We start from the raw sequence: 25,127 nt of genomic DNA, 5'->3' as shown, positions 1-25,127 counted from the left end.
CAGGCAAATCTCTGTGAGTTCGAAATCAGCCTGGTCTACAAAGCGAGTTCCAGGACAGGCTCCAAAGCTACAGAGAAACCCTGTCTCAAAAAACCAGAAATAAATAAAATAAAATAAAAATAATGGATACAGAATAGCAGATAGCAAGCTGTTATTTTTACATTACCTCAATGCTGTTTTTATTCTAGATTATCAGAAAAATTACAAATGACTGCACCCAGTAGCTATTATTTTTTTCTGTGACATTCATAGCAGGTGTAAGAAGTTAAGTATCCATCGATAATAGATTCCTTTAGTTCTTCTGGTGTTAATGTCATAGTAGCCCTGGTACCCTGGATGTTGTGTACAGTATCAGTAATGTGCTCTGTTCGCCTGTAGGTTGCAGTGTTACTGATGGATACTCAGGGAACCTTTGACAGTCAGTCCACTCTGAGAGACTCGGCCACAGTGTTTGCCCTTAGCACGATGATCAGCTCAATACAGGTATGGAGTAAAACAAATCTATTTGTGGATGTTTCATAACTAAATCCACGAATAGTGCCTATATATACATACATAATACATGCTCTTCGTACGAAGAGCATGGCAAATCAAACATGTTGCTCAGTTAACACCCCATGAATAGTTATTGTTACTGTAATTACTGATCAGTTTCTAAGTTGGCTGCTGTAGTCCAGAATAGCTTTATTATTGTCACTTTTTATGTTAACGCTTACAGTGTGTTAAAATATATTAAATTTTATAGTGAGCCAGTCCAGGCTGTGATCATATGCAGATGGAGTAATGGAGTTAGTGAGCAGACAGACAGACATACAATCTATGTGGTCAGCATCGCCCAGACAGGTACAAAGGAAGAGGGAGGGTGAACTGAATCTTTAAATAAATGAATTTAAAATAAAAGTTATAGTTATAATCCATGATTGATGCTTTTAAAAATCTACTTCTTAGGGCTGGAGAGATGGCTCAGAGGTTAAGAGCCCTTGTTGCTCTTGGAGAGGACCTGGGTTCAGTTCCCAGCATTCACATGGTGGCTCGCAGCCATCCATAATTGTAGTTCCAGGGAATCTGACTCTCTTATGACTTCTGCAGACACCTGACACACATGTGCTGTACACACATGCATGCAAACAAAATGTTCTTACACATAAAGTAAAAAATAAATCTAAAAAAGAAGTTTTTTTTAAAGATTGGCACAAAAAAGCGATCCATAAAAACACAGGTTATTCTTGTAATACAGAAGTCTGCTTCTTCAGTCAATCTTCAAAGTATCAACTCGATATCTATTTCATTTAAAATCAATAGGAAAGATGATTTGCACAAACCAGTTAAAATCAATTTAACTTTTCTTTTAACATTCATTATTTAGTGTTTATAGTTGACCTGAAAACACTGAATCATTTCATAGAAAAAGTCTGTTGAGTAATGACTATTTTAAATTAATACCTGAGAAATTTATGTGTTATTTAAATAACTACAAGAAGGCTACTGTTTGTGTCAGTATGTAAACATATAAGCGGCCTTAATTTTATCTGTAAAGTTACTAATGTTTATCACCTCAAGGAAAATAAGGAAACCACACAGTGTCACACTTAAGGCCACAAGAGCAACAAGATGGTGGCACAGAGCTGTGAACATGACACTCAGAACCTAACTTCTGTGTGGAGGGACTTTCTGTAGAAATAAAGAAATCAATAAATTATGAAGAGGTAATTGTAATTTTCTAGTTGGGAGTTATAACCCTTGCTTCTTGAGGCAGGAGGACTACAAATTTGGGCAATATGATGAAATTGTCTCCCAAAATAAAAAGGGTTTGAGGTGTTACATTATAAAACCACCCCTCCCCAACACACACGCATTTTCCACAGAGGATGTTCAGGCTTAGATCAATACTCACTTGGTGTGCTTTGAAGAGGGATTTAGTAAGTAGGTCCATAAAATAATTGTAGTATTTGGACTCCACAGCAAGTGATTCCTATATTTTTCTAGCATTTTTGTGATCATTGTGCATGGCTTATTATCTATCAAGCTCTCTACTTCTTTCTTGGAGTCCCTTAAATGTGTGTAAGAGAGAGAGTGATTGTGTAATAACTGACACTTATGGAAAGAGAACAGTGGAGTGATGCTGATATTCTTGACTTCTTATCCCACAATGAAGGTATACAATTTATCCCAAAATGTCCAGGAGGATGATCTTCAGCACCTCCAGGTAAAAGCATGTTTTATGTATCTGATGGTCTTTTGGACATGCAGACCAGAATTTGGGGGAACTTTAGATGTGTTGCCAGGTCTCTTTTCTAGTCTTGTATGGTTATGTTCTTTCTAATTCAGTTTTCATATTCTGTGGTTTTTAAACCTGCTTGCTCCCGGTGCTAAAATGCATGAAAGTATATGGCAAAGTGAACAAAGAGCCAGGTGGTGGTGGCGCATGTTTCTAATCCCAGCATTTGGGAGTCAGAGGCAGGTGAATCTCTGTGAGTTCGAGGCCAGTCTGGTCTACAAAGCACATTCTAGGACACCCAGGGCTGCTACACAGAGAAACCATGTCTCGAAGAACAAAACAACAACGACAACAAAGTGGACAAAGAATCTTCAGTGTGAAGAGTCTCTAAATTGCAGTGTCAAAATCTTAAGATCAAGGACTTTATAATTGTTGGTATGGTGTCTGTTATATGGCAGGCTTCTTTCCTTGTGGACCTTGTGGTTCAGAACTGATAGAGAAGACTTGAAATCTGATCTGATAGAGACAATGATGGTACCTAATCTCCCCTTCATGTTTTATAGATGAGGGAAGTGGGGATGAAAGCTAAGTGTCTTGCTCAGGCTGCTCTGGCTACTTAGTGGTAGGACGGGGAGAGAACCGTTGGCTGGGTCCTGCCTTCCTTCCACTCCATGAGGTAGCCGTCTCACATAAGAGATGTTTTCTAGGGATTTTTCTCGTGTATGCAGTAGCAGTCTCTTCCGACTCCACACATGTTATTCTTGAGCAGATAGCAAAGCTGCTACCCTTCTGATAGCTCTCTTTCTACATGGTTTACATAAAATTTACCTAACATGTGTATCAGATCCATGCAGTGAAATGTGAAACTTTGGATATTAAAAACAGTAAAGCAATGTAACATGCAGCATTGGAAACATCACTCGAAGTTCACTTCCAATGTTGTTACCTGACACATTCTGGTATCTGACATTGATCATTTATGACAAATAGGTGATATATCAAATAATCGCTGGGTATATTTTATTAATAAGAGCATCTTCTTTGGCGAATGTCATAATCAGTTACTTTCTTAATGAGCCACATGGTGCCATTGTGTGCTGGCTTATTTATGCATGTCTACAAACGGAGTAACTTTTGGCAGTGATGCTGAGTTAACAATGTATTTTGATCACTTAATTTTTTCCTGTAAACAACAATACCTTGCTCTGAAGTGATTATGAATTCAAGTGATGTCAGTACACAAGTCTCATAGTGTAGTGTCCTGGACCTTGCCTTTTAGACATACCCAGACTTTGAGCTCATCACTCGAATGAAATATCTAGTAATCACCCTTTGCTTTCTTGGTTTCCACTGCCCTGCAGGGCCGGCAGTGTGAGGCTGGGGTGCTAATGTTAAAGGACTGGGGAGTGGGGGTGCTAGGCTACCATTCTTCCCCAACTCCAAGAATCTTGTTAGCCCAGTGTGTGAACTGAGCATGTCCTGTGTCACATGGGAGATGACTGACAAGGCTCCTGATATCATCTGGGCAGGTTAGATGTCTCTTTTTGTACTTCATGTTCCTAATTGTAAGCAGTGAAAAACAAGGGAAGACAATACATTTAACTCCCTGCTTTTAAAACCAAATGGCTAATTTTGTAACTCAGATCTTTGTACCTTTACATTTCTCCAGGATACAGCTTTTATAAATGCACCCTAGCTGTATTATGGCCCTCTGAGCCAACCATTTCACATGTGCCTCCATTCTACAGTTGTTTTTTTAAATATCACAGACATGAGTTTAAGGCTGGGGTTGCCTTCAGAGCAAGTGCTTATCACTCGGTGCTCAGGTGCTGGTGCACACGAAACATAGACACATGGGAAAGAAAGAGGGATGGGCTTAAAGTAGAAGTTTCTTCTTAAAATGCAACATATTCTTTAGTTTTAGATGTGTAATTACTATATCCCTGCTTTATATAATTAATACTTGTTTCCTGAAGATGACTATGCAATCATGATAGCATAACATTCTGTTACAGCTGGGGGAATGGGTAAAAAATCCCAATAAGTAAACAAATCTCCATCTCTCTCTCCCTCCCCATCCCAGCTTTTCACTGAGTATGGCAGGCTAGCAATGGAAGAAACATTCCTGAAGCCTTTTCAGGTAGGTGAAAGTCAAATGACGGAAAATTCTTACCAGATTTTTATGCAATCTATAACTGTGATTTTCATCAGGGTCATGTTTCTTTCCTTTATTTATTTCTTTCAAGAAGCATTTTTAGGCTAGGTGTGGTGGTACATGTCTTTAGTTCCAGCACTAGAGAGACTTTAAGCCAGGGTGATTTTGGTGAGTTCAAGGCCAGCCTGATGCACACTGGGCATTCTAGGCTGCTCAGGGTTACACAGTGAGTTAAGAGACCCTGTCTCAAAGGAAGAGGAGAAGGCGTTTTACATTCCTGTTCTAAGCTCTTTGATATGAAGAAGAGAAGTAGGAGATAACTCAGTCTTAGATCCTCTGGCTCCTGTGAGAATATCAGCTTTTCTCCAAGTTCAGCCCTCGAAATGTCACAGAAGACACTTGATGTATTTGCCAAGCATGAACCCAAAACCAACCGACCTGGGCTAATAAAAGTTGGTTGCAAAGGTCAACAGTTGGCTGACACCAGAGAGGATGCTGAGGGAGAGGCATGAGTGCCCTGTCTTACACGCTAACATCTCCTGTTGCCTGAGTGTGACAGCCGCCAGCCCAGCTGATGCTGGTGTGCCTACTGTGTCCGGGGTGCCGTAGAGTCCCACGTATTCATCCTGTCAGCTATCAGAGTACTGAAACCTCTCAGGAATCCCATGCTGGATGAGGGAAAAGACTGAAGCCCTAATGCCAGTCAGAAGAGGAACTGGCCTTCCAGGAAGAGATTTCCCATAGTTCTGGAAACTTATTGGACCACCTTGCATGTCTGATAGTCAAGGTAGTGGTGGGCCAGAAACAGGCAGCACCGTACTTTGCCAGGATTGTTTAATTGTGCATAGCTTTTGCTGTATTTAAAACTAAACCTCAGTATTCCCACGAATAGACTTGGGGTGAGGCCACTGGACCCTTTTATTTGTTCCTCTTCCCAGTGTAGCCACATTAAGGACATCTCTTTTCTCTATGCTTTATCTCTTTTTCTGGCATATTGAGAGGATGGATGGATGGATGGCCAGACTTGCCCTGAGAACTCCAATAATGCTGGGGTCGGCAGATCCATCAAGGTAGCATTTGAGCTTGGGTTAAGTATTGTCAGTCGTGTCTACAGTACTTCAAATCCTGCCCTCTTTCCCAGGACAAGAGTTAGGGCTGAGTCAGGCCCCCCTCTGACAGTGCCTGGAAGAGGAAACAATTTTCACACTATCTAAAAGTTAAGTCCTTCATCAAGAGCTGGTCGGAGGAATCCTTAGCTCTAGCTATGCATGACACCAAGGAGGATCATAGGCTGAGGGAGTCTGGGCACAGGAGAAACAGTCGGCAGAGGGCCGCGTGAGTGAGAAGCTCTTTGATAGACAGCAGGCTGAGCTGTCTGTTTTCTCTTGCCTAGTGACAGGTGATCTGAAGCCACTTACACTTGTGAGAGTGGATCCGGGGTGGCCTCAGTTTGTAGATTTGACTCAGAGGTCTGTCAAGTTGCATTCAAGATGCCCAGAAGATATCCCGTGAAGACTTACATTGAGGGCTCTTTAGAAGGAGTCTTGATCTGGACCCTGAAAGCCAGGGAAGCAGCAGGAGGTGGTGAGGGAGAACAAAACCAATCCTGCTTTCTAGTCTCCAGCCTGGTTCACAATACTTTCTATGTGCTTGTTTCTTTTTAATTCATCTGCTGTTTAATTCATCGGTAGTTGGAGAGTTGAGTGGCAATTGCAATATTGCTTTGACTTTTCTATGCTCAAGACCATTGAATCTAGACTGTAAATTCTAGAAAGGGACCTTAAGTTTTGCCAGCAGATGTCACTGCTCCTAACACAAAACCACACCAAGACTAACCAACAGATAGAAAGATAGATGATATAGATACATAGATAGATGACAGACAGACAGGAATTATGTCAGTGACCTAAAAACAAATAGTAGGGAAAACTTTTGAGATTGCTGCTTAGCAGTGAACCATGCTGACATTGTGAATGCCAATGAAAGAAAACTTGAGGGCTGGTAAGATAACTCAGTTAAGTGCTGGCCATGTTAGCTCAATACTTGAGTTTCAATGCAGCAATGTAAAAAGTCAGGCATAGCGGCACATACCTAACATCCCAGGTGTCCAGGACCCCCCTCAGCCCGGCACACCTCATGGTCTGTGTGGGAAGAGTGGGGGAAATGATCCCCACAAGAGATAAAGGATGAATCTCAGGACAGTGCCATCTTTGCAGACACCGGGCCATGGTCTTCCAGAGACTGACCTCATAGTTTACTTTTCTTACACATTTGAACAGGAGAACTTGTGACCTGTGACCTTTACAACAAGAGTGAATTCTATTGGCTGATACAGGGCCTAGAGGAAGGAGCTGTGATAAGCATAAGGACAGATTCTGTTGTGAGGCTGCAAAGCCCATGGGGCCTCTGTCATAGAGATGCTTTCTGTTCACTGAGAGACAAAGCTCAGGATACTGGGGGGATTCACGTAGAGGCTGGTCCTGATAGAATAGCAAAGGATCACCAAATTGTCTGACTGACAGGCCACTTTTCAGTCTGACATTCCATGTGATTAGGTATCATGCATTTCCTTCTCTTGAAGAAAATAGACCCATGTGATTGACAGTCCTGGTTTCTCTAATGCTTATTCTAAGATGTGCTTCCTACATGCAGTACTGGGCTGACGGTGTAGTTGAGGACCTTTGACATCTGGTCTCTTACCTCTCACCTCCTCAGCACTAGTACTTTACTTTCTCAGTTACTTTTTCCTACCCTTTTTCCTAGTTCTCTATTCCCTTTTTGCAGTATATAGATCAAACCCATGACCTTGCACACACGAGGCAAGCGCTTTCTTCTGAGCTGCCTCCTGGCCTGTGCACAACATCTTTATTAACCATCTTCCTTCATGTACTCAAATCCCACCAGCACCTTTGACATCAGGACAGAACTTAATCCACAAGTCTGAGTGGAGGTGTAATGGCTAGTGGTGTAAGCAGGCTCTCAATGAAACTGAGTGTTGCGTGTGTGTGTGTGTGTGTGTGTGTGTGTGGTAGTAGTAGTAGTAGTAGTAAGGAAATAACATGGCACAAGCAATTAGAAATTGTCATAATTTCTCACTCATATCAGGCCTCTATGCAGACAATCAGAATTTATTTGACTCTGGTTGACTTAATTACGTTCACGATCACTCTATTCCCGATTTAAGATGTTTACTGGCAAAATTCCTTGGTAGTGATTCAAGCCACATTGAAAGATTCTTGGGCAAAAATCTGTGATAGTTGGAACTGCCGAATAATGTCAGAGAAATACCTGACCTCGCTGAGAGAGAGAGAGGTTACTGTCTGCCTGCTAGAGATGGAGATTAATATGTGGGGCCAAAGAGGACAGCTACCTGGGAAAGCTACATACCCTACTTAGATTCTGTTCAGGCCGCAACCTAGGTTATCCAAGAGCTTCATAAATTAGAATTACTTATCTGGCAACCCAGAATTGGGTCGAGGTTCAGGCCAAAGTTCTCTTGGTTTCCACATTTAGGTTGTAGAATGCAATTACTGGAGGAAGGCAGCATCTGAGCCAGTGCTTGTTTTAGTCCAGGCACTGTGCAAAAGCATGTCTCATTCATTATTCAGATTAGTGCTGTCTGTGCTAGTATTATTACTTCTCAGTGTCTTTCTCTTTTTTGTCCAGTGATGAAATGGCCAAACAGTAGTTTAGAAACTTAATCCTGCATACACGGATAACAGTGCAGAGCTGGGCTGTCCCCAGGCCACAGGCTCAAAGCATGGACCTAGCTGTGCCTTCTTCTCCTCCTGCTCCTATCCCCCAGCGCTTGTTAACTGTAACTTATGACCTGCTATTTTAATAGTCATATCCCAGCTCATTAGTTAACTCAGGTCTTAGGGCAGAAGCTCTGTGGTTTGTATGTTTTCGCCAGAGTATCTACTTCCCTCATGTCAGTCAGGCAGGGGGGGGATGTGCGCAGGAAACAGTGGCTGGAGTCAGCCTGCCCACACCCTTGAACACACAGCACGCTTCAGCAGAAGACACACTGTGAGACCAGCACTGCCCACTCTTGCCTCTGTAACCCACAAAACAAGGTCATCAGTTTGCTTTTCTCAAAGTATGAGTCTTGCTAGTAGGTTGGCTTTTCCTGACTGTTGACTGAAGCAAGTTGTTGTTTATAGTCTCAAAGTAACTTCTAGAACTTTTCCCTGCCTGAAACTGAAGCTAAAACTGAAACTGATTGATTAGACACACTGAAGACTAGTTCAGATATTTATTAGCCACTGATTCTAAATCAGTTTTTCCTTCAGAGATTATTATTTCAGAGAGTATTAATTTCACATATTTTATACTGGGTATGCATAATAATTTATTATTCAAATAAAAAGGCCATTTGTAGGATAAAATTGCATAGGCCTATCGTTTGTCTAACTCAGTTTAATCCATCTAAGTGTTTAAAATGCACACACCAGCATGAATTAAGGCAATACTCTATCACATACACACACATGTAGACTTGCACTCACACAAGTACTGGCTTTGCCCACTGAAAAGACCTAGGAATAATGAGCAGGTCAGCTTCATCCAGCATTGGTAATGTTGACGTTACAGTGTTCAACTGAAGAAACTGGAGAAGTGCTTGATTCTGCGTCTGGGTGAATCAGTGAACTTGGAGCTGACATCGTAGTGATTATCTGAATCCAAGTTTGAGGACAGCTTGGTTTACATATCTAGAGCCAGGCCAATCAGGGACACATAATAAGGTCTTGCCTCAGTGTGTGTGTGTGTGTGTGTGTGTATGTGTAGGGGTGATGATGGAGGGAGGCAGAACTTGTAACACCTTTCAAAAATGAAATGTGATAAAGCTTTATTATTTGTCTGCGTTTTTGTATATTTGTGATATTTATCGGACTTTCCCCAAGACTTTTATATTATTTTTCTCACAGAGAGTCTCCCCTGCCCCACAAATTATACAAACCTCAGGCTCTACACCCTTGTGTACCACATGGCAAAATGAGAGTCTCTAAGAAGCTAATGGAATAAATGTAGTAGAGAGAAGATATTTTTTTTTTTTAATTTTCGAGATAGGGTTTCTCTGTAGCTTTTTTGGTTCCTGTCCTGGAACTAGCTCTTGTAGCCCAGGCTGGCCTCGAACTCACAGAGATCCGCCTGCCTCTGCCTCCCGAGTGCTGGGATTAAAGGTGTGCGCCACCACCACCTGGCTAGAGAAGCTATTTTAAAAGATGGTAGACGCATTCTTTAGAGTAGCTCTGTAGGAAATAACGGTGCGTTCCAGTCAACATTAGAAAATACTGATGTACTTAGTGTATTCAAAGATAAATAATTCCCATAGTATTTACCATAGTACCATTCAATAAACAGGGTCACTCTAAGAATTTTATTTCTAACTAATTTGTCCAACAGCTATAAAATAAGCAGAAGAGCCGGGCGGTGGTAGCGCACGCCTTTAATCCCAGCACTCGGGAGGCAGAGGCAGGCGGATCTCTGTGAGTTCGAGGCCAGCCTGGTCTACAAGAGCTAGTTCCAGGACAGGAACCAAAAGCTACGGAGAAACCCTGTCTCGAAAAATCAAAAAAAAAAAAAAATAAGCAGAAGACCTCTGAAGAATGAGAGCAGTCAGAAAGTGAAGCAACCCTAGCTCTCCTGTAAAGATTGCTGGTGATCTGCTGAGTGTGGGGCTTGGGCCCAACCCCAGCACCACAATATGGCAGTTTGACTGATGAAAACCTGGGTATGGAGCCTGCACTGTGTTTATTCTAATAATGAGCAAGCAAACAATTCAGTCTTTCTTCCAGAGGCTTGCAGTCTATGATAAGGTAAAGCACTTTAGTACAGCAATAGAGATCTATGCTTTTCTGTCTGGTCTCCAGTCTCCACTTCTACTATTAGTCGAATTCCTTTCAGTGGGGAATCTGCTCTCATTGGTTCAGGTGCAGGGGGTGCCACCCACCCCTTACAGAGAGAAGTCCATTCAGACACCCCCCCCCCATCCCTCTGACCACAGTGGTAGCTTCAGGACTGGGCATTCGATCACAGATAGATGAGTCCCTGGTGTAGGCAGAGACTGTTCGTTCATTTCCCAGCCGCCCAGACCCTAATAACCACACAGAAACTGTATTAATTACAACACTGTTCAGTCAATAACTCAGGCATATTTTTAGCTAGCTTTTACATCTTAAATTAACCCATTTCTATTCTATGTATCGGCACGAGGCTGTGGCTTACTGGTAAGGATCCAGCATCTGTCTCCTTCGACAGCTACATGGCATCTCTCTGACTCCATCTACTCTCTATATATCTCTGTTCGAATTTACCACCTAGCTATATTCTGCCCTGCCATAGGTCAAAGCAGATTTATTCATTAACCAATAAAAGCAACATATATAGAGAAGGACATTCCACATCACCCTGGAACTTTGCTTGTGGAACTGTCATTAAAAACTGAACTGCACAGCTGTGTTAATCTTATGTGGTCTTCAGAATCTCAGTGGTCATCTTGACCATCACATGAAAGGAGTAATTAGATGAGAAAAGGCTCTGATCTACCAGTTATAGAATCAGTAAGATGGTCTATGCTTTTTAACTTGATTGTGTTGGAATTGGATCTCATTATTTACAATATAAGAACTTCATCAAGTTCTGATATTTAAAGTATTACCACGGGGAAACGGAAGTACAGGCACAGGCAATTGAACCCACAGAATTACTTTATGATTTCTACGTGCGTTTGACAGAGCTGCCAGTGTCTGTTGTATTTTAACCATTTATACTCAAACTTCTTGTATTGTTATTTCAAAGTTATTACTTGAAAAATAAATAGGAGCTGGAAGGAAAGATAAGAGGAAGCCTGAGAAGTCGAATTTCCTCATGGCAGGAAACTAAGGGTCAAGCATGTCCCTAACATAACGGAATGTTGTGCAGTGCTGACTCTGAATGGTAACAGTCATGCTGCAGAATGGTGAATTTCAGATGCAGTACTGAATGAAAACACGCAAACAAACCTGTTATTTCCAAGTCACAATAGTGCTGCCCTTCAGGCAGAGGTGGAAGGGAAGAAAGCCAGAGTGGGGGCCTCAGGGATGATAGACAATGTTTTACCATGTAGGGGCTGGTTACATGGTGTGCTCAGTTTCTGACAATATGTTAAAGCCTTGCGATTACATGTGTTTTTCTGTATGCAGAATATATTTCAACACAGAAGATTTTAAAGTGAACAGTTTATGAACTGGTGGTGAAAAATTAATTCCTTGAAACTCATTACTATCTTAAATGCCATCCTAAGTTTCCTAGACATTTAATTTCAATTATATTTTAATATAAAACTTTTCACTTTGGCTGTGGCATTGATATTCTAATGATTTTTTATATAAAGTTGCCTTTCTTTCTCCCTTGTCCTACTCCTTGTGTATAAACTTCACTAAGTGTTAGCTGTAGTTGCTTTTGAAATTTGGAATGCATCTTAATTATTATTCTCTGGATTTTGAAATTTTATGATAAAAATGCATACTATCATTTCTATAAAAATATTAAAATAGTTAAGTTTAGGAAAAAGCTGGTGTAGGGCTCGAGAGATGACTCAAGAGTAGGGGTGTGTGCTACTAAGGCTATCAACTGAGTATTCTCCCTGGAACCCACATGGTAGGAAGAAAACAACAGCTGTCACCGGTTGTTCTCTGACCTCTACACACATGCACAGAGACACAGAAGTTTAAAAAGGAAACCTTAAAAAACAAAACAAAAGGGATTGGAAAGATGGCTCGGTGGTTAAAAGTACTGGCTCCTCTTCCAGAGGCTCTGAGTTCAATTCAATGGCAGCTAACAACTGTCTGTAGCTTCAGTTCTAGGGGATCTGACACCCTTATAAGATATTTATGCAGGCAAAACACCATTGCACATGAAATATAAATAAATCATTAAAATTTTAAAAAGAACAAAATTTAAAGCTGGTAGAGATGCTTGCCAGGAGGAGATTAGGATAGCCTAATCTTCACAGTGAGTTCAACACCAGCCTGGTCCACGTAGCCTGGACTCCAATGTTTTACTCTCTTTAAAGCTGGTCTGGTATCTAATGCATATATTCTGCCATAACCATAAAAAGAAAGAAAGAATGAAATGGGAGAGAGTCATAGGAACACCCCACATGAAATCTAATTATGGCTCCATTCAGACATCTCAATGGTGGTCATGACTGTGCCTCTCATCTCCGCGGGATGCATTCATCCTGGAGTGAGCAGGCAGCTTGCTGTTCCCACACTGTGGAAGCATGATGAGCTCATTGCAGACTGCTGAGAAACGTTCTAAGACTTGCTATTTGCTTTTAGCTCTACAAAAGGGACACGGTTAAGATGCAATAATGCGACTGGCTCCAGTAAAAAGCAGAGGACTTACCCTCCAAGTGCTCTTATCCACCCTTCTTACTGCTTTCCAGAGTCTGATATTTCTCGTTCGAGACTGGAGTTTCCCATACGAATTTTCATATGGAGCCGATGGTGGCGCCAAGTTCTTGGAAAAACGACTCAAGGTTGGTTAACTAGTTAGGCGCTTGCCCTTTCTCCAGAATAAGCTCGAGTATTTCTGTTTAATCACTTCACTCAGGAGCCACAATTTCACTTGCCCCTTGCAGTTTCTCTAATAAATACTCAAGATGGATTTGTAATAAACTATAGATAGAATTGTACTTTAAAGTTATTGTCTATGAATCTGATACAGATGCTTCTTTGGTAGATGATTTTGTAGATACTTCTTTGGTACTTGTTCCTCCAGGAAAAACTTTTACTTTGAAGATGCAAAGCAGTGTAAATGTCTAGATTCACGTTTTACTGGCAGGTTAAATAATTATCTCATTGTGTCCTTTCTACAAACTGTTAAACACATGTCTAAAAAGGACGGGTTATTTAGGCTTGTCTGAAATGCCGAGCTATTCAAATGCCATTTTAGGATTCAAGCATGGAGCTGGTTATTTGTTTGTTACTATCAATTTCATACAAGCTAGGGTCATGTGGGAAGAGAGAATTTCCATTGAGAAAATTCCTTCATCAGACTGGCCTGTAGCCAAGTGTGTGGGAGGGGCCAGCCTTCTGTGGGTGGTGCCCCTCACACCGCAGGCAGGTGGCTCTGGGTTGTTTAGGAAGAAAAGTGACTGAGTCACTAGGGGCAAGTGAGCAAGTGAGCCAGCAGCCCTCCTCCATGGCCTCTGCCTCAGACCCGCCTCTGGATTCCTGTCCTGGGATACTGGCCCGACTTCTCTTGGTGACAGAATAGAAAGTGAAGTGGAAACAAACCTTTTCTTCCCCGGCTGCTTTTGGTCATGGTGTTTAGCACAGCAACAGAAAACCAACTGTGAGAGAAATTTGTCCCAGAGATTAGACATTGCTGTGATAGAACTGACCACATTGTTTTGTAGGAAGACAGAGGCTTGTAAAGTGTGCCGATTGCACACACTTGCTATATTTAGATATGTAAATTGTGCCGATTGCACACACTTGCTATACTTAGATATGTAAAGTGTGCCGATTGCACACACTTGCTACACTTAGAAGTGGCTATGTGGACATTGTACCGTTTTCCCAGCATGGAAGCAGACAGGCAGTTTATGTCTCCAGCAGTTGAGCTTCAGAATGACTTCCTGCAGGTCTCGGGGAACCAGCATGAAGAACTACAGAATGTCAGGAAGCACATCCATTCCTGCTTCACCAACATCTCCTGTTTCCTCCTACCTCATCCTGGCCTAAAGGTAGCTACGAACCCAAACTTTGATGGAAAACTAAAAGGTTTGTGTGACTTTTAATGAGTTTGTTTGTGTCCCTTATCGCTCTGGAGTCGGCTCCACGCGCTTGTGGCTCTGGCTCAGCTCCTGTGCTAATGTGAGGCGGATGATAGAGGGGGTCCTGGCGAGAGGACTGGGGAGCAGGCCTGGGGCTGGAGGTACCTGAGGCAGCTGTGAGAGCCTGCGGCTACCAGCAACAGGCCACAGCCCTCACCCTCTCACTCTGTGCTCTGGAAACTGCTTCCATGTGCTTAGTTTCCTTTATTTACAGTGATTCAAATAGAAAAATGTCTGTTTTTGGAATAGTGCATTTGTTGAAATACATATTTAGAGACTGAAAGCAAACACTGCATTCAATACTGAATCCAGGCTCTTTAACTATGGAAGAATTTAACAAATTATAAAAATTTCACTAAAGAATAAAGTTCTCTCCAGAGAAGAACAAATTTCCCTAAACAGAATAATAAGCACTGTTCTTCAGCATGTAATCTGCTCTACGAGGCTGACTCCTATTTGAAAAGACAAGCACTGTCTGTAGCATTTGCTGTGTGGTTAATCTGAGGTAGTTCAGGGCAGTTGTGACTTCTTACTTGTGAGCCCACCACTGAACATACCATGAAATGCACACTTCCTTGTCTAACTTATTATGGCTTTTCTATGTTAACATTATGCCGGGGTGAGACAGTGACATTACTAATTGTTTTCAGACAATTGTCAAAGGTATTTTAAATTGCATTTTAAAAATGACATTTTAGAAACTATAGCAGAATTGATCAGCAAAAGTATTTTCCCTTGTGTCCATGCAATTATCTGACACCTTTATCTGTAACATTGGCAGTTAATATAATAAGCAGAATTCTAAATTTCTCAGCCACCGGCCTTGGTTTTCTATACCAAGAATCCTCCTGTTTTCTCTGCTTTTACAGCAGCAGATGGCAGTGGGCACACAACACAAACGTGGGTGCCAGGTGATCTCCCTGTTGCTTCTGAACCCTAACCCACTAGAGGACACATGGCCCTCTCTATTATGAAATGACTAAGGACTTCAGTGTGTCTTGAACAAGTTACACGAAGAGCAGGCTTCCATAAAGCCTGTCTTCTCTGGAACTGAGAGCCATAAACAGGGGTAGGGGTGGGATGCTGAACAAGAGTTCCCTATGAAGAAGAAGCCATTGGCCTGGTCCCTTACAGTAGCGAGCAGCTGCAGCCCATGCAGTGCCCCAGCTTAGGAAGGGTTAGGAAAATTACACCGATATACATGGTTATTTTGTGATAATTTGTTCCCCATCCAGTTGTATCTATATGTCCACATAGACATTGGCCTATGCAGTTAACTACAACCATCTGCCAGCTCCAGGTCTGCAGAGTAGCTAGCCCAGGAGAAAGAGAAATGAAACTGGTTTCAGTTGCCCTCAAAGTTCCATTTTAATGAGGTTTGTATAGCTTATAGGACTTCTGCTAAATTTACCTTGTGTACAGAAATGTTCTACTTTTTCTCAGTGTCTGCTATGGCAATTTTGAAAATCTGTTATCTACAGCATTTTTCCATCCAACATTGAATTTTTTTTTATTGAAAATAGATTTTTTTTTCTCCCATAATATATCTTGATTTTTGGTTTCCCCTCCCTCTGTTCCTCCCAACCCCTCCTCTCTTCCCCTCCCATCAGGATCCACTCCCTTTCTGTCTTTCATTATAAAATAAACAGGCTTCTATGGGATGATAATAAAAAAGATAATGCAAAAACTAACACATCAGAATCGGACAAGACAAATAGAAGGAAAAGAGCTGAGGAGAAGGCACAGGAAAGAGACTCGCGTGTTTACCCACTTGGGAATCTCGTAATATAGACACAAAGGAACTGTAGCGTTAGAAGAAAAGATATATAATTAAAAGAAAAATAATTGTTTTAAAAAAGAAGAGCACTGACACGACATTATGAGACAAGGAACCGTCAAAGCTGCCACTGAGATCATTTCTGTCAGCATCCACTGCTGGGCACGCAGCCTCCCTTAGGAGGAGACTCCCTTGGAGGAAACCAAATTTTCATTTGAAGAGAGCTTCTGGCTTAGGAATAGGGGCTGTGTCCACTTCTCTTATCATCTCTGGGACTCCATCTGCTGCAGACCCTGCAGGCCCTGTGCATGCTGCCTCAGTCTCTGAGTTCTTATGTGCATCGGTCATATTGATGTCCTCCATCACCTCACGCTCTGCCTCTTCTTCGAGTGTTCCTGAGCTCTGAGGGGAGGGACTTGGTGGAGACACCCTGTTTAGGGCGGAGTGTGCCAAGGTTTCCTACTCTGGCTCTGCTGCTGCTGTTCTCATCCGCTGGTGGAGGAAGCTTCTCTGATGACTGAGCAAGTGTCATTAGGAGTCATTTTAAGGCTGTCTTTATTTATTTATTTTTTTGAACTGTGGTATTTGGTTCTACCCTAGGTCCCTGGGGTATCTAGGCTTAGGTTATTGGTCACCACCCAAGCATTGTCAGGTATGGTTCCGTCTCTTGGAATGGGAATTTGGCAAGTCAGATATTGGTTGGTCACTCCCACAAACTTCGTGCCAGCATTGCACTGGCATATCTTGCAGTTGGGACACCACTGTAGATTACAGGGTTTGTGGCAGGGTAGGCAGCGTGAGAGAGTACCTTCCTACCAGATGCTAACATGTAGGGGTGAAGGCTCTGTGGAGGCCAGCTTGACTTCTTCATGCTCAATGTGTTGTGCAGGTGTTGTCTTCAGCAGTGTGGCGTTGATGTCAGCTTGTGGAGAGCTACCCTTGGCAACAGCCTGAGTTGTATAGGGGTTCTCATGGGACCCCTTTGGCCAATTAGATGTAACAGCCAGTACTGGAAATGACATTTGGTGATGATAGATGTACATTTGGGGTTCTGTCTCTCCCATTGTTTGACAATTTCATTTAGATCTTCATATATGTGTATATTTTAGGAAGCTTCTCTTGTATTAGGTTCCTGTACTACCCTCCAGATGGCCCTTAATTCTAGCTGTCTCTTCCCATACCCCCCTCCCTGTCTCCCTCCCCTTCTCCCCTCCCCACTTGGCCCTCCAGTCCAATCTCCCTCCCATCAATCTGTAACCATCTATTCTTTCCCTTTCCTAGGGAGATCTGTTGTTTCCCCAATACCTTACTCTATACCTAACCTTTGTGGTTCTATGGATGGTAGCTAGGTTATCATTGACCTAACAGCTAATATCAATACATAAGCAAATCTATACCACATTTCTCTTTCTGGGTCTGTGCTACACTAGTCAGGATGAGTTTTTCTAATTCCATCCATTTATCTACAAATTTCATGATTTCCTTTTTTTAAAATGGCTGAGTTTCCAGTTTCTGGCTATTAGAATAGAACAGCAACAAACATGCAAACACTGAATCTCATAATTCGATGACTTTTCCCTGGGTCCCTTATGGGCTAGCCATGGTACTCTTCAGAGAGCTGGCACAAGAGTGGTTGTCTCTAGCAAAGATATGTCTGTGGGCTTTTGTAGGAGGTTCTCATGTGCTATTTCACAGGCAGAAATAATTTTCTAGTTCATAATCAACACTAATAATTGTCCTACAAAGAATTGCAATTATTGCCATCTTTACTAGCCCCATGAATAACAGTATTTCCAGTGTTCTTTAAAATTATATGATTAATTTAATTGCTACTAATGAAGGAACATCCTACACTGGATCCCAGAGGTCAAAAGTGTTGAGTTGTGTTCATTCACAGTACATTCAACTAGCTTTTACTGAATTGAATACCTCTGCTAGCACAGTAGATAGTCTCCTAACCAGCAAGGAGTTGTATCAAACAGTCAGGTAACTATAACATACACTGTGGGACAGCTTCCTTAGCAGCAGTTATTAGAGTCTAATGCCAATCAAGACATTTTTTTTAAGGTATTTCTAATGACTTGGCAAGTAATCTTGAGACGTTACCGTCCTTTGTTAGTTTATACTCCAAATCATATACTAGTGGTCCTACTCTGTAGAGTTACTTATAAAGCATACATTGTATGGAGTGTGTATTTGGTAACTTAGGTAACTACCATGTTGGCCCAGGCCCTGGCTTCCCAAGTAGTTTTTGCTGTCTTGAAGCAGAACTTATTGAATAGATGATGAAAATACAACATCACCTTGAGTGTTGATCCACGTACACACATCCACTGGACACTCACAGGACCCTCTGGAGGCTGATCTGAACATATCTAACCATGTTCCAGACTGAATTTACTGTGGTCAAATAATAATTATTACTCTGTTGTTATTTTCTGGACCCATAGTTAGAATGGTTTGCAGTGGTCCCAAGGAAGGCAGAGATGTCTCGCACTATCTTCAGAGCACATTATGCCCAAATGTGTTGATTGCTTTAGTAATAGTTACCTTTCTGGTGTAGTGGACCTAGGTCTATTTTCATTCCATTCCAATTTCATAAGAAAAAGTTTGGGTAGAAGTGTGTGTGTATTAAAGTGATTTTATAAGAACACCTTATTATATACATACACATTTAAAAAACTGATATATTCTAGTATTAATAATATTGTAGTAATTATTACTTAGAAACTTATATTGATGTAGTCAAACACGTCTATAACATGAGTGTGCAGGAGGCAGAGATGAGAACATCCCTGAAAATCAGAGACCTACATAGTGAGGCCCTAGGTCATGGTCTTGTTATTAACCAAGGTGGACCTGAATGACTGAACTCAAATGATCCTGAGTCAGCTACACAAGTATTTGGAACTATAGGTGCACACCACCGCCCCCAACTTCCCCATTTTTGAGCCTCTATACATAACCATAAGACCCAAAAGTCTCAGACTACATGAAATAAAATTGGCTGTAACACTAGGAGGTGTTTAATTAAAGTGCATGCCTTTAATCCGAGCACTTGGGAGGCAGAGGCAGGTGAATCTCTGAGTTTTAAGCCAGCATGATCTGCAGAAGTGATTTCCAGGCCAGCCTGGGCTACACAGAGAAATCCTATTTCAAAAAATCCCTTTAATCCCAGCACTCGGGAGGCAGAGGCAGGCGGATCTCTGTGAGTTCGAGGCCAGCCTGGTCTACAAGAGCTAGTTCCAGGACAGGAACCAAAAGCTACGGAGAAACCCTGTCTCGAAAAATCAAAAAAAAAAAAAATCAAAAAAACAAACAAAAAAAGGGGGGCTATAAAATGTTGAACATTTAATGTTAAGGATTCTTCATAGGTATACGACACATGAGTGGCGATAAGGGCGCCAAGAGTGGACGTGCATCAAGAAGAACCACGCCCCATAACAGGTCTTCAGAGTTGCTAAGTTACAGGAAAGCCAGTGGCGCCATTTTCCACTGGGGCCAGGGAAATGGAGGTTTCATTCTGTGACACGGAGGATTGGACTGGGTTTTTAAAATAATGGTGAATTTGCTTTCAATTGTAGAAATAGATGACGAATTCATCAAAAACTTGAAAATCCTGATTCCGTGGCTCCTTAGTCCTGAGAGCCTGGATATTAAAGAGATCAATGGGAATAAAATCACCTGCCGAGGTCTGCTGGAGTACTTCAAGGTATCCCTCTCGTTTCTGTGCCTCTTGTGAGTCCCTTCCTCTGGCATGCCCTGGAGTATGCATCCTCCACATAGAAACTCTGTGGGGCGAATGGACAAGGCGCCCATAAAAAGGCTTTGGAAAACCATGACGCACCTAGAGAAGCAGCTGTCTGAGGAAATAAAATCTTCTTGGTAGTAAATTTACCATTTGTTTTTAACTTGAGGGAACTATACTTTGAAATAAAAATGTATCAGAGTTGAACCAACCTTTATCGGAGCGCTTTCCAAACGTCCCCCCCCCCCCCCCACTGAATTTCACCTTTAAGATTATCCAAAAGCAACTATATTCTCTTCCTGAGAAAGAATTCTTCCAAACTGCTCTCTGCACCAAAGGCAATTTTAGTAGAATTACTTTAAATCTGCATTTACCTCTTAACTTTAATAACACTAATGCACTTTGCCAACATAAATATTTAATGAAGAAATTAACCTGATTTGTCAAGTGCTTCAAGATTAAATTTCAGCTTTTAAAATTGATATTTTAACATCTAAAATGCCTTTTTGTGTGATCTTTTTTCCTTCATTTCACAATGGTGTATCTGAATTTCTAGTCTAACCCTGTAGATAAGCACACTGTTTGGATTCATGATCCCTGTGCAGATCAGGTCCATGCAGCCTATGATAAAAGCAGGACACAGACTCACAGAAAAGGGAGGCTACTCCAGCAGAGGGATCCGAGAAAGCTTTTAAGGGAGATGAATTGAACCTTTCTGAAGGACAGCATTGGCATATGGCTGTGTATGGAAAGAGCATCACAGAAAGAGGGAATAGCAAAAAAAAAAAAAAAAACAAAAAAAAAACAAAAACAAAGAAAGAATAGTTCCTGAAAATACATATTTTTTAATTGTCAAGACCCTAAAATTCAAGTTAACATAAGAGAAATGTTGGATGAAATGCTCTTTTCCTTTGTTTTGCTTCAGGCATATATAAAGATCTATCAAGGTGAAGAGTTACCGCATCCCAAGTCCATGCTACAGGTGTGTATCCATCAGGGGTAACGAGGTTTCAGAGTATCACCTGAAGATTGAAGATCACTTGCCTACCCTACCCATGTGTCCATCTGAATGTTCCACACCACACAACAGCTTTACTTGGGTGGAGATCCAAGTCTGTTTAGGAACCCACTCTCCCTGTCCTGGCTATGCAATGCTCCCACCGCTGTCGTATGTCCAAATGGACATTCACTGCAGCATTTATGGCTTACTGAGTACAAATGTAGGCTGTGTACGTCTTAAGAGGTTGTAATAATGATGTGAACGTGTGGTAGAAACACTCCGGGTTCCCTGATGGATGGCCCTGGAGCATTTCCTGCATGTGATGCTCTGATACAGATGACTCCACTTTACATTAAAGTGTGCACTTTGTCCCAAGGCCACAGCAGAAGCTAACAATTTAGCAGCTGTTGCAACTGCCAAGGACACGTACAACAAGAAGATGGAGGAGGTAAGAATTCAGGATTTTAAAACAATAAACAGTATTTCTTCTTAGAACCCATTCTCTAATGTCACATCACACCGTGCGCATATGCAAAGAGGTGACTTTAATGTCACTTAGCTCAGTATGCACACATCACATGTCCTGTGTTCCTAAGGTACTTTACAAACAGAACATTACATAGTGGGCATGGAAGTTGAGGCAGAAGAATTGCCACGAAAGTGAAGACAACCTGGCCTGTAATGAGTTTAATTCTAGCCTGGGGTACAGTGAAATGAAACCATGTTTCAAAAGAAAAAGGTACACACAATGCAGTTTTAGAGGCATTTAAAAATTCTCTGCTAACAAAAATATTCATGTTTTATTTGGCCAGAACATCCCAGTGGAAGATTTAGTGGCTAAAAGTAACATATACTACTCTCTCTGCTGTGCATATGTAATTCTGCAGTCTATTATTTCACTTAAAACTTGTAAAAAAAATAAAAACCAAGCCTCAGGAACCAATATTTTATATAGTATATTTCCTCGATTTAGTTTCAACTAATATAAGATCAAAGTTCATCTAAAATTGGTGGAATCTTAGCAATCAAGAGAAATATGGTATATAAAGGATAATTAGATGTATTGTCAATACTAAAACTATAGCCAAAGTTAAGGACATGGTTAGCTGAAAATTGCTTTGTAACTTTGTATGTGCATGTGGGGGGGGGGGAAGTGCACACATGCACATGAAGGCCAGTGGAAGCTGAAAGTACTTTCCTCTAGTGCTCCCTACCTTACTCCTTTAAGAGAGGGTTTCACAGGGAACCAGAAGCTAAGCTGGCTGGCCAGTGAGCTTATAGGACCTTCCTGCCTCCACCCCTCCATGCTGGAGTACGGGTGTGTGCAGCTGTGCCCCGCTGTTTTATGTGGTGTTGGGATTTGAGCTCAGGTCCTCATCCTTGCACATGCAATTACTCCTACCCACTGAGCCATCTTCCCAGCCTACCTTCTAACTTTCTAAAAACTTGAAAATGTAGTTGAAGAACATACTGTGTACTTCTTCTTACTCTAAGAAAACATCCAGTTGGCTCTGCTCAAAGTAAACTGTGAAACTGCTAAGGAAAATATGTATGCTTGGACGCCAGAAGAGGGAACTAGATCTCATTATGGATGGTTGTGAGCCACCATGTGGTTGCTGGAAATTGAACCTTTGGAGGAGCAGCCAGTGCTCTTAACCTCTGAGCCATCTCTCCAGCCCTGTTCAAGAGCTTTATAGTACTGATTATTTTGAATTAAATTTCATTGGTCAAATAACTTCAGTATCATTTGACTTCTAGAAGAAGTGCAATATAAGCAGTTTTCTCAGCTGTTTTCATTCTGTTAACAAGGAGTTGACAATTATGTTGGGTCATGTCTTTTTTTATCTTAAAGAACTTGGTTAAGTCATAGATACTATTTGCTGCATCTTAAAAGAGAGGGGCTGGGCATGGTGGTACACCTTTAACCCCAGGAACAGGACACAGAAGTAAGTGGATCACTGTGAATTTGAGGTCAACCTGTCTATAGAGCACGTTCTGTGCCAGTGCTACAATAGTGCATAGAGACAGACAGACAGAATAAGATTAAGAATGATTTTATTAGCTGGGTGGTGGTGACACACATCTTTAATCCCAGCCACTTGGGAGGCAGAGGCAGGTGGAACTCTGAGTTCGAGGCCAGCTTGGTCTACAGAGTGAGCTCATGGGCTACACAGAGAAACCCTGTCTCGAAAAACAAAACAACAAAAACAAACAACAAAAAACCCCAAAGCAAAACAACAACAAAACTGCTATCTAAGCCATTCCACCGCCACCTTTCATAGTTATGCCTCAGGGATATGGAGCCATTTGAACAGGCAACACATACGCAGCCTTCTTCCTGGCGCTTGACAGATTGTATTTTGAGAAATGCATCAAGTAATTTTGTCATGCAAGCATCACTGTGTACTTAGATAAACCTAGATGTTTTAGGGCACTCATTCAACTTGTCTTCCTGACACAATCAAAAACATAAACGCAAGAGGTATGAGGCTGTAGTTAGTATAATAGAATACTGTATTACAGTGAACTTCTAATAAGTAGAAATGGACTCTAAAGTAACGATGGACAGTCCTGATTCTGTAGTGCATGTAATTGTCTATGCGACTGCAGGTCGCTCACACTGTTTGTACCATGCAGTGTCACTAGGATGGGAATGTAGTCTGTCACTCAATTCATCATTCCTATGCAGCAATTCCAGTGTGCTCTAACAAAGTCACCTACTCGTGAAAAATTTGGGTACAGTTGATCATATACTCCCTATTACATAAACAAACACTTCTCTCTCTGACAGATTTGTGGTGGTGACAAACCATTTCTGGCCCCTAACGACCTGCAGAGCAAGCACCTGCAGCTGAAAGAGGAATCTGTGAAGTTATTCCGAGGGGTGAAGAAGATGGGTGGTGAGGAGTTCAGCCGGCGGTACCTGCAGCAGCTGGAGAGCGAGATAGATGAACTGTACATCCAGTATATCAAGCACAATGACAGCAAAAATATCTTCCATGCAGCTCGCACCCCAGCCACACTGTTCGTTGTCATCTTTATCACGTACGTGATTGCTGGTGTGACTGGGTTCATTGGGCTGGACATCATAGCCAGTCTGTGCAACATGATCATGGGACTGACCCTCATCACCCTGTGCACCTGGGCGTACATCCGCTACTCTGGAGAGTACCGAGAGCTGGGTGCTGTAATCGACCAGGTAGCTGCAGCCTTGTGGGACCAGGTAAGAGTTCTTTTCATTTTCCTCAGATAAATCCTGCACACACTGTGTAATTAGTGTTTCATTCAGTATCAGAAATACACAAGTGAACATGACCTGGGCCTATTCTTTAAAACTTTACAACACGGCAAGATATGAACAACTACAATATGTCCTACACAACTGTTTAGTAGACATTTTAACACTTTAAGCCTTTGAACATTTGTGGCCCCCAGCCCCAGCATGAAGAGCACACTTCTCTGCAATAGAATGGTAACTACTGAGCTGTGTGCCTTCAATCAAGCTGAAATAAACTGATAAGAGCACATGGGATGAATGCAGCACCTCTGGGGCCCCAGCTGCTCATTCTCTCAGTCTCTCAAGGCTAAAGACAGGTTATCTATGTAAACCTCAAAGTCCTGTTAGAACACAATGTTAAAACAGAATTGGGTTCTTTAAAATATTTTGATAAAATGCAGAATCTAAACTGTAAAATCTTCAGGAGAATTTGTTCTTAATGCTCACAATTGGTATCGCAAATGAAGTAGAAAATTATGTTACTAAGCAAGATATAATACTTTTCTTTCTTTTAAAATTGCCTCTGCCACAGGGAAGCACAAATGAGGTAAGTTAACATTTTTTTAATTAAAACATATTTGTAAATGTGATATTCTTACTTTATAACTGACTAGATATTATAGAATATCTTTGAAAATACTTCTCTAAAATGTTTGTATGAATGTTTAACATATCCCAAATATTTTGTTGTATTTAATTTGCATAGAAGTGTCATTAAAGAGTACTTGATTTAGTTCCAATGTAGAAAATTTCATGTTTTAAGCTCTAATATTGCATATTTAATTTCCCCATTGTGGTCAAATATTGGACAAAAGGAAACACACAGGAACAAAGGTTTAGTTGGCTTAGTTTAAGAGGAGATGGCAGCAGAGAAGGCATGGTGGCAGAAGCACGAGGCAGCTGCAGGCAGGGGGCAGAGAGAGGTGGATGCTGGGGCTAAGCATCTTTTTTTTATTCCCTCTGGGATCAGAGCCCATGGGATACACGGCCTTGCCCACACTGAGGATGGGTCTTCTCTGCTCAGTTAATCATTCTGGAAACAACTTCATAGAAATACCCAGAGATGTTTCCATAGGGATTCCAAAACCCGTAAGGTTGAACATGAAGACTGATCATCACCGTTTCC

At 41.6% G+C, this 25,127-nt stretch overlaps 1 protein-coding gene across 2 annotated transcripts in view; it reads left to right on the top strand.

The window, feature by feature from the left end:
* Positions 1-25,127, top strand: part of Atl1 (atlastin GTPase 1) — a 74,138-nt gene that overhangs the window by 45,846 nt on the left and 3,165 nt on the right. For both annotated transcript variants that reach the window (XM_041657930.1, XM_041657929.1), the window contains 10 exons: positions 379-483; positions 2,156-2,206; positions 4,302-4,358; positions 12,805-12,897; positions 14,008-14,146; positions 19,561-19,688; positions 20,650-20,706; positions 21,101-21,172; positions 23,516-23,947; positions 24,534-24,548. In XM_041657930.1, the coding sequence (XP_041513864.1) occupies positions 379-483; positions 2,156-2,206; positions 4,302-4,358; positions 12,805-12,897; positions 14,008-14,146; positions 19,561-19,688; positions 20,650-20,706; positions 21,101-21,172; positions 23,516-23,947; positions 24,534-24,548 (1,149 nt within the window). The remainder of the gene's footprint in view (positions 1-378; positions 484-2,155; positions 2,207-4,301; positions 4,359-12,804; positions 12,898-14,007; positions 14,147-19,560; positions 19,689-20,649; positions 20,707-21,100; positions 21,173-23,515; positions 23,948-24,533; positions 24,549-25,127) is intronic.

The sequence above is a fragment of the Microtus oregoni genome, unplaced genomic scaffold, assembly GCF_018167655.1.
Source record: "Microtus oregoni isolate MIOR12 unplaced genomic scaffold, Mior012 000009F_ref0000495, whole genome shotgun sequence".
Classification (NCBI taxonomy): domain Eukaryota; kingdom Metazoa; phylum Chordata; class Mammalia; order Rodentia; family Cricetidae; genus Microtus; species Microtus oregoni.
Note: the sequence above shows the minus strand (reverse complement) of the source record. Positions and strands in the feature narration are given on the sequence as shown.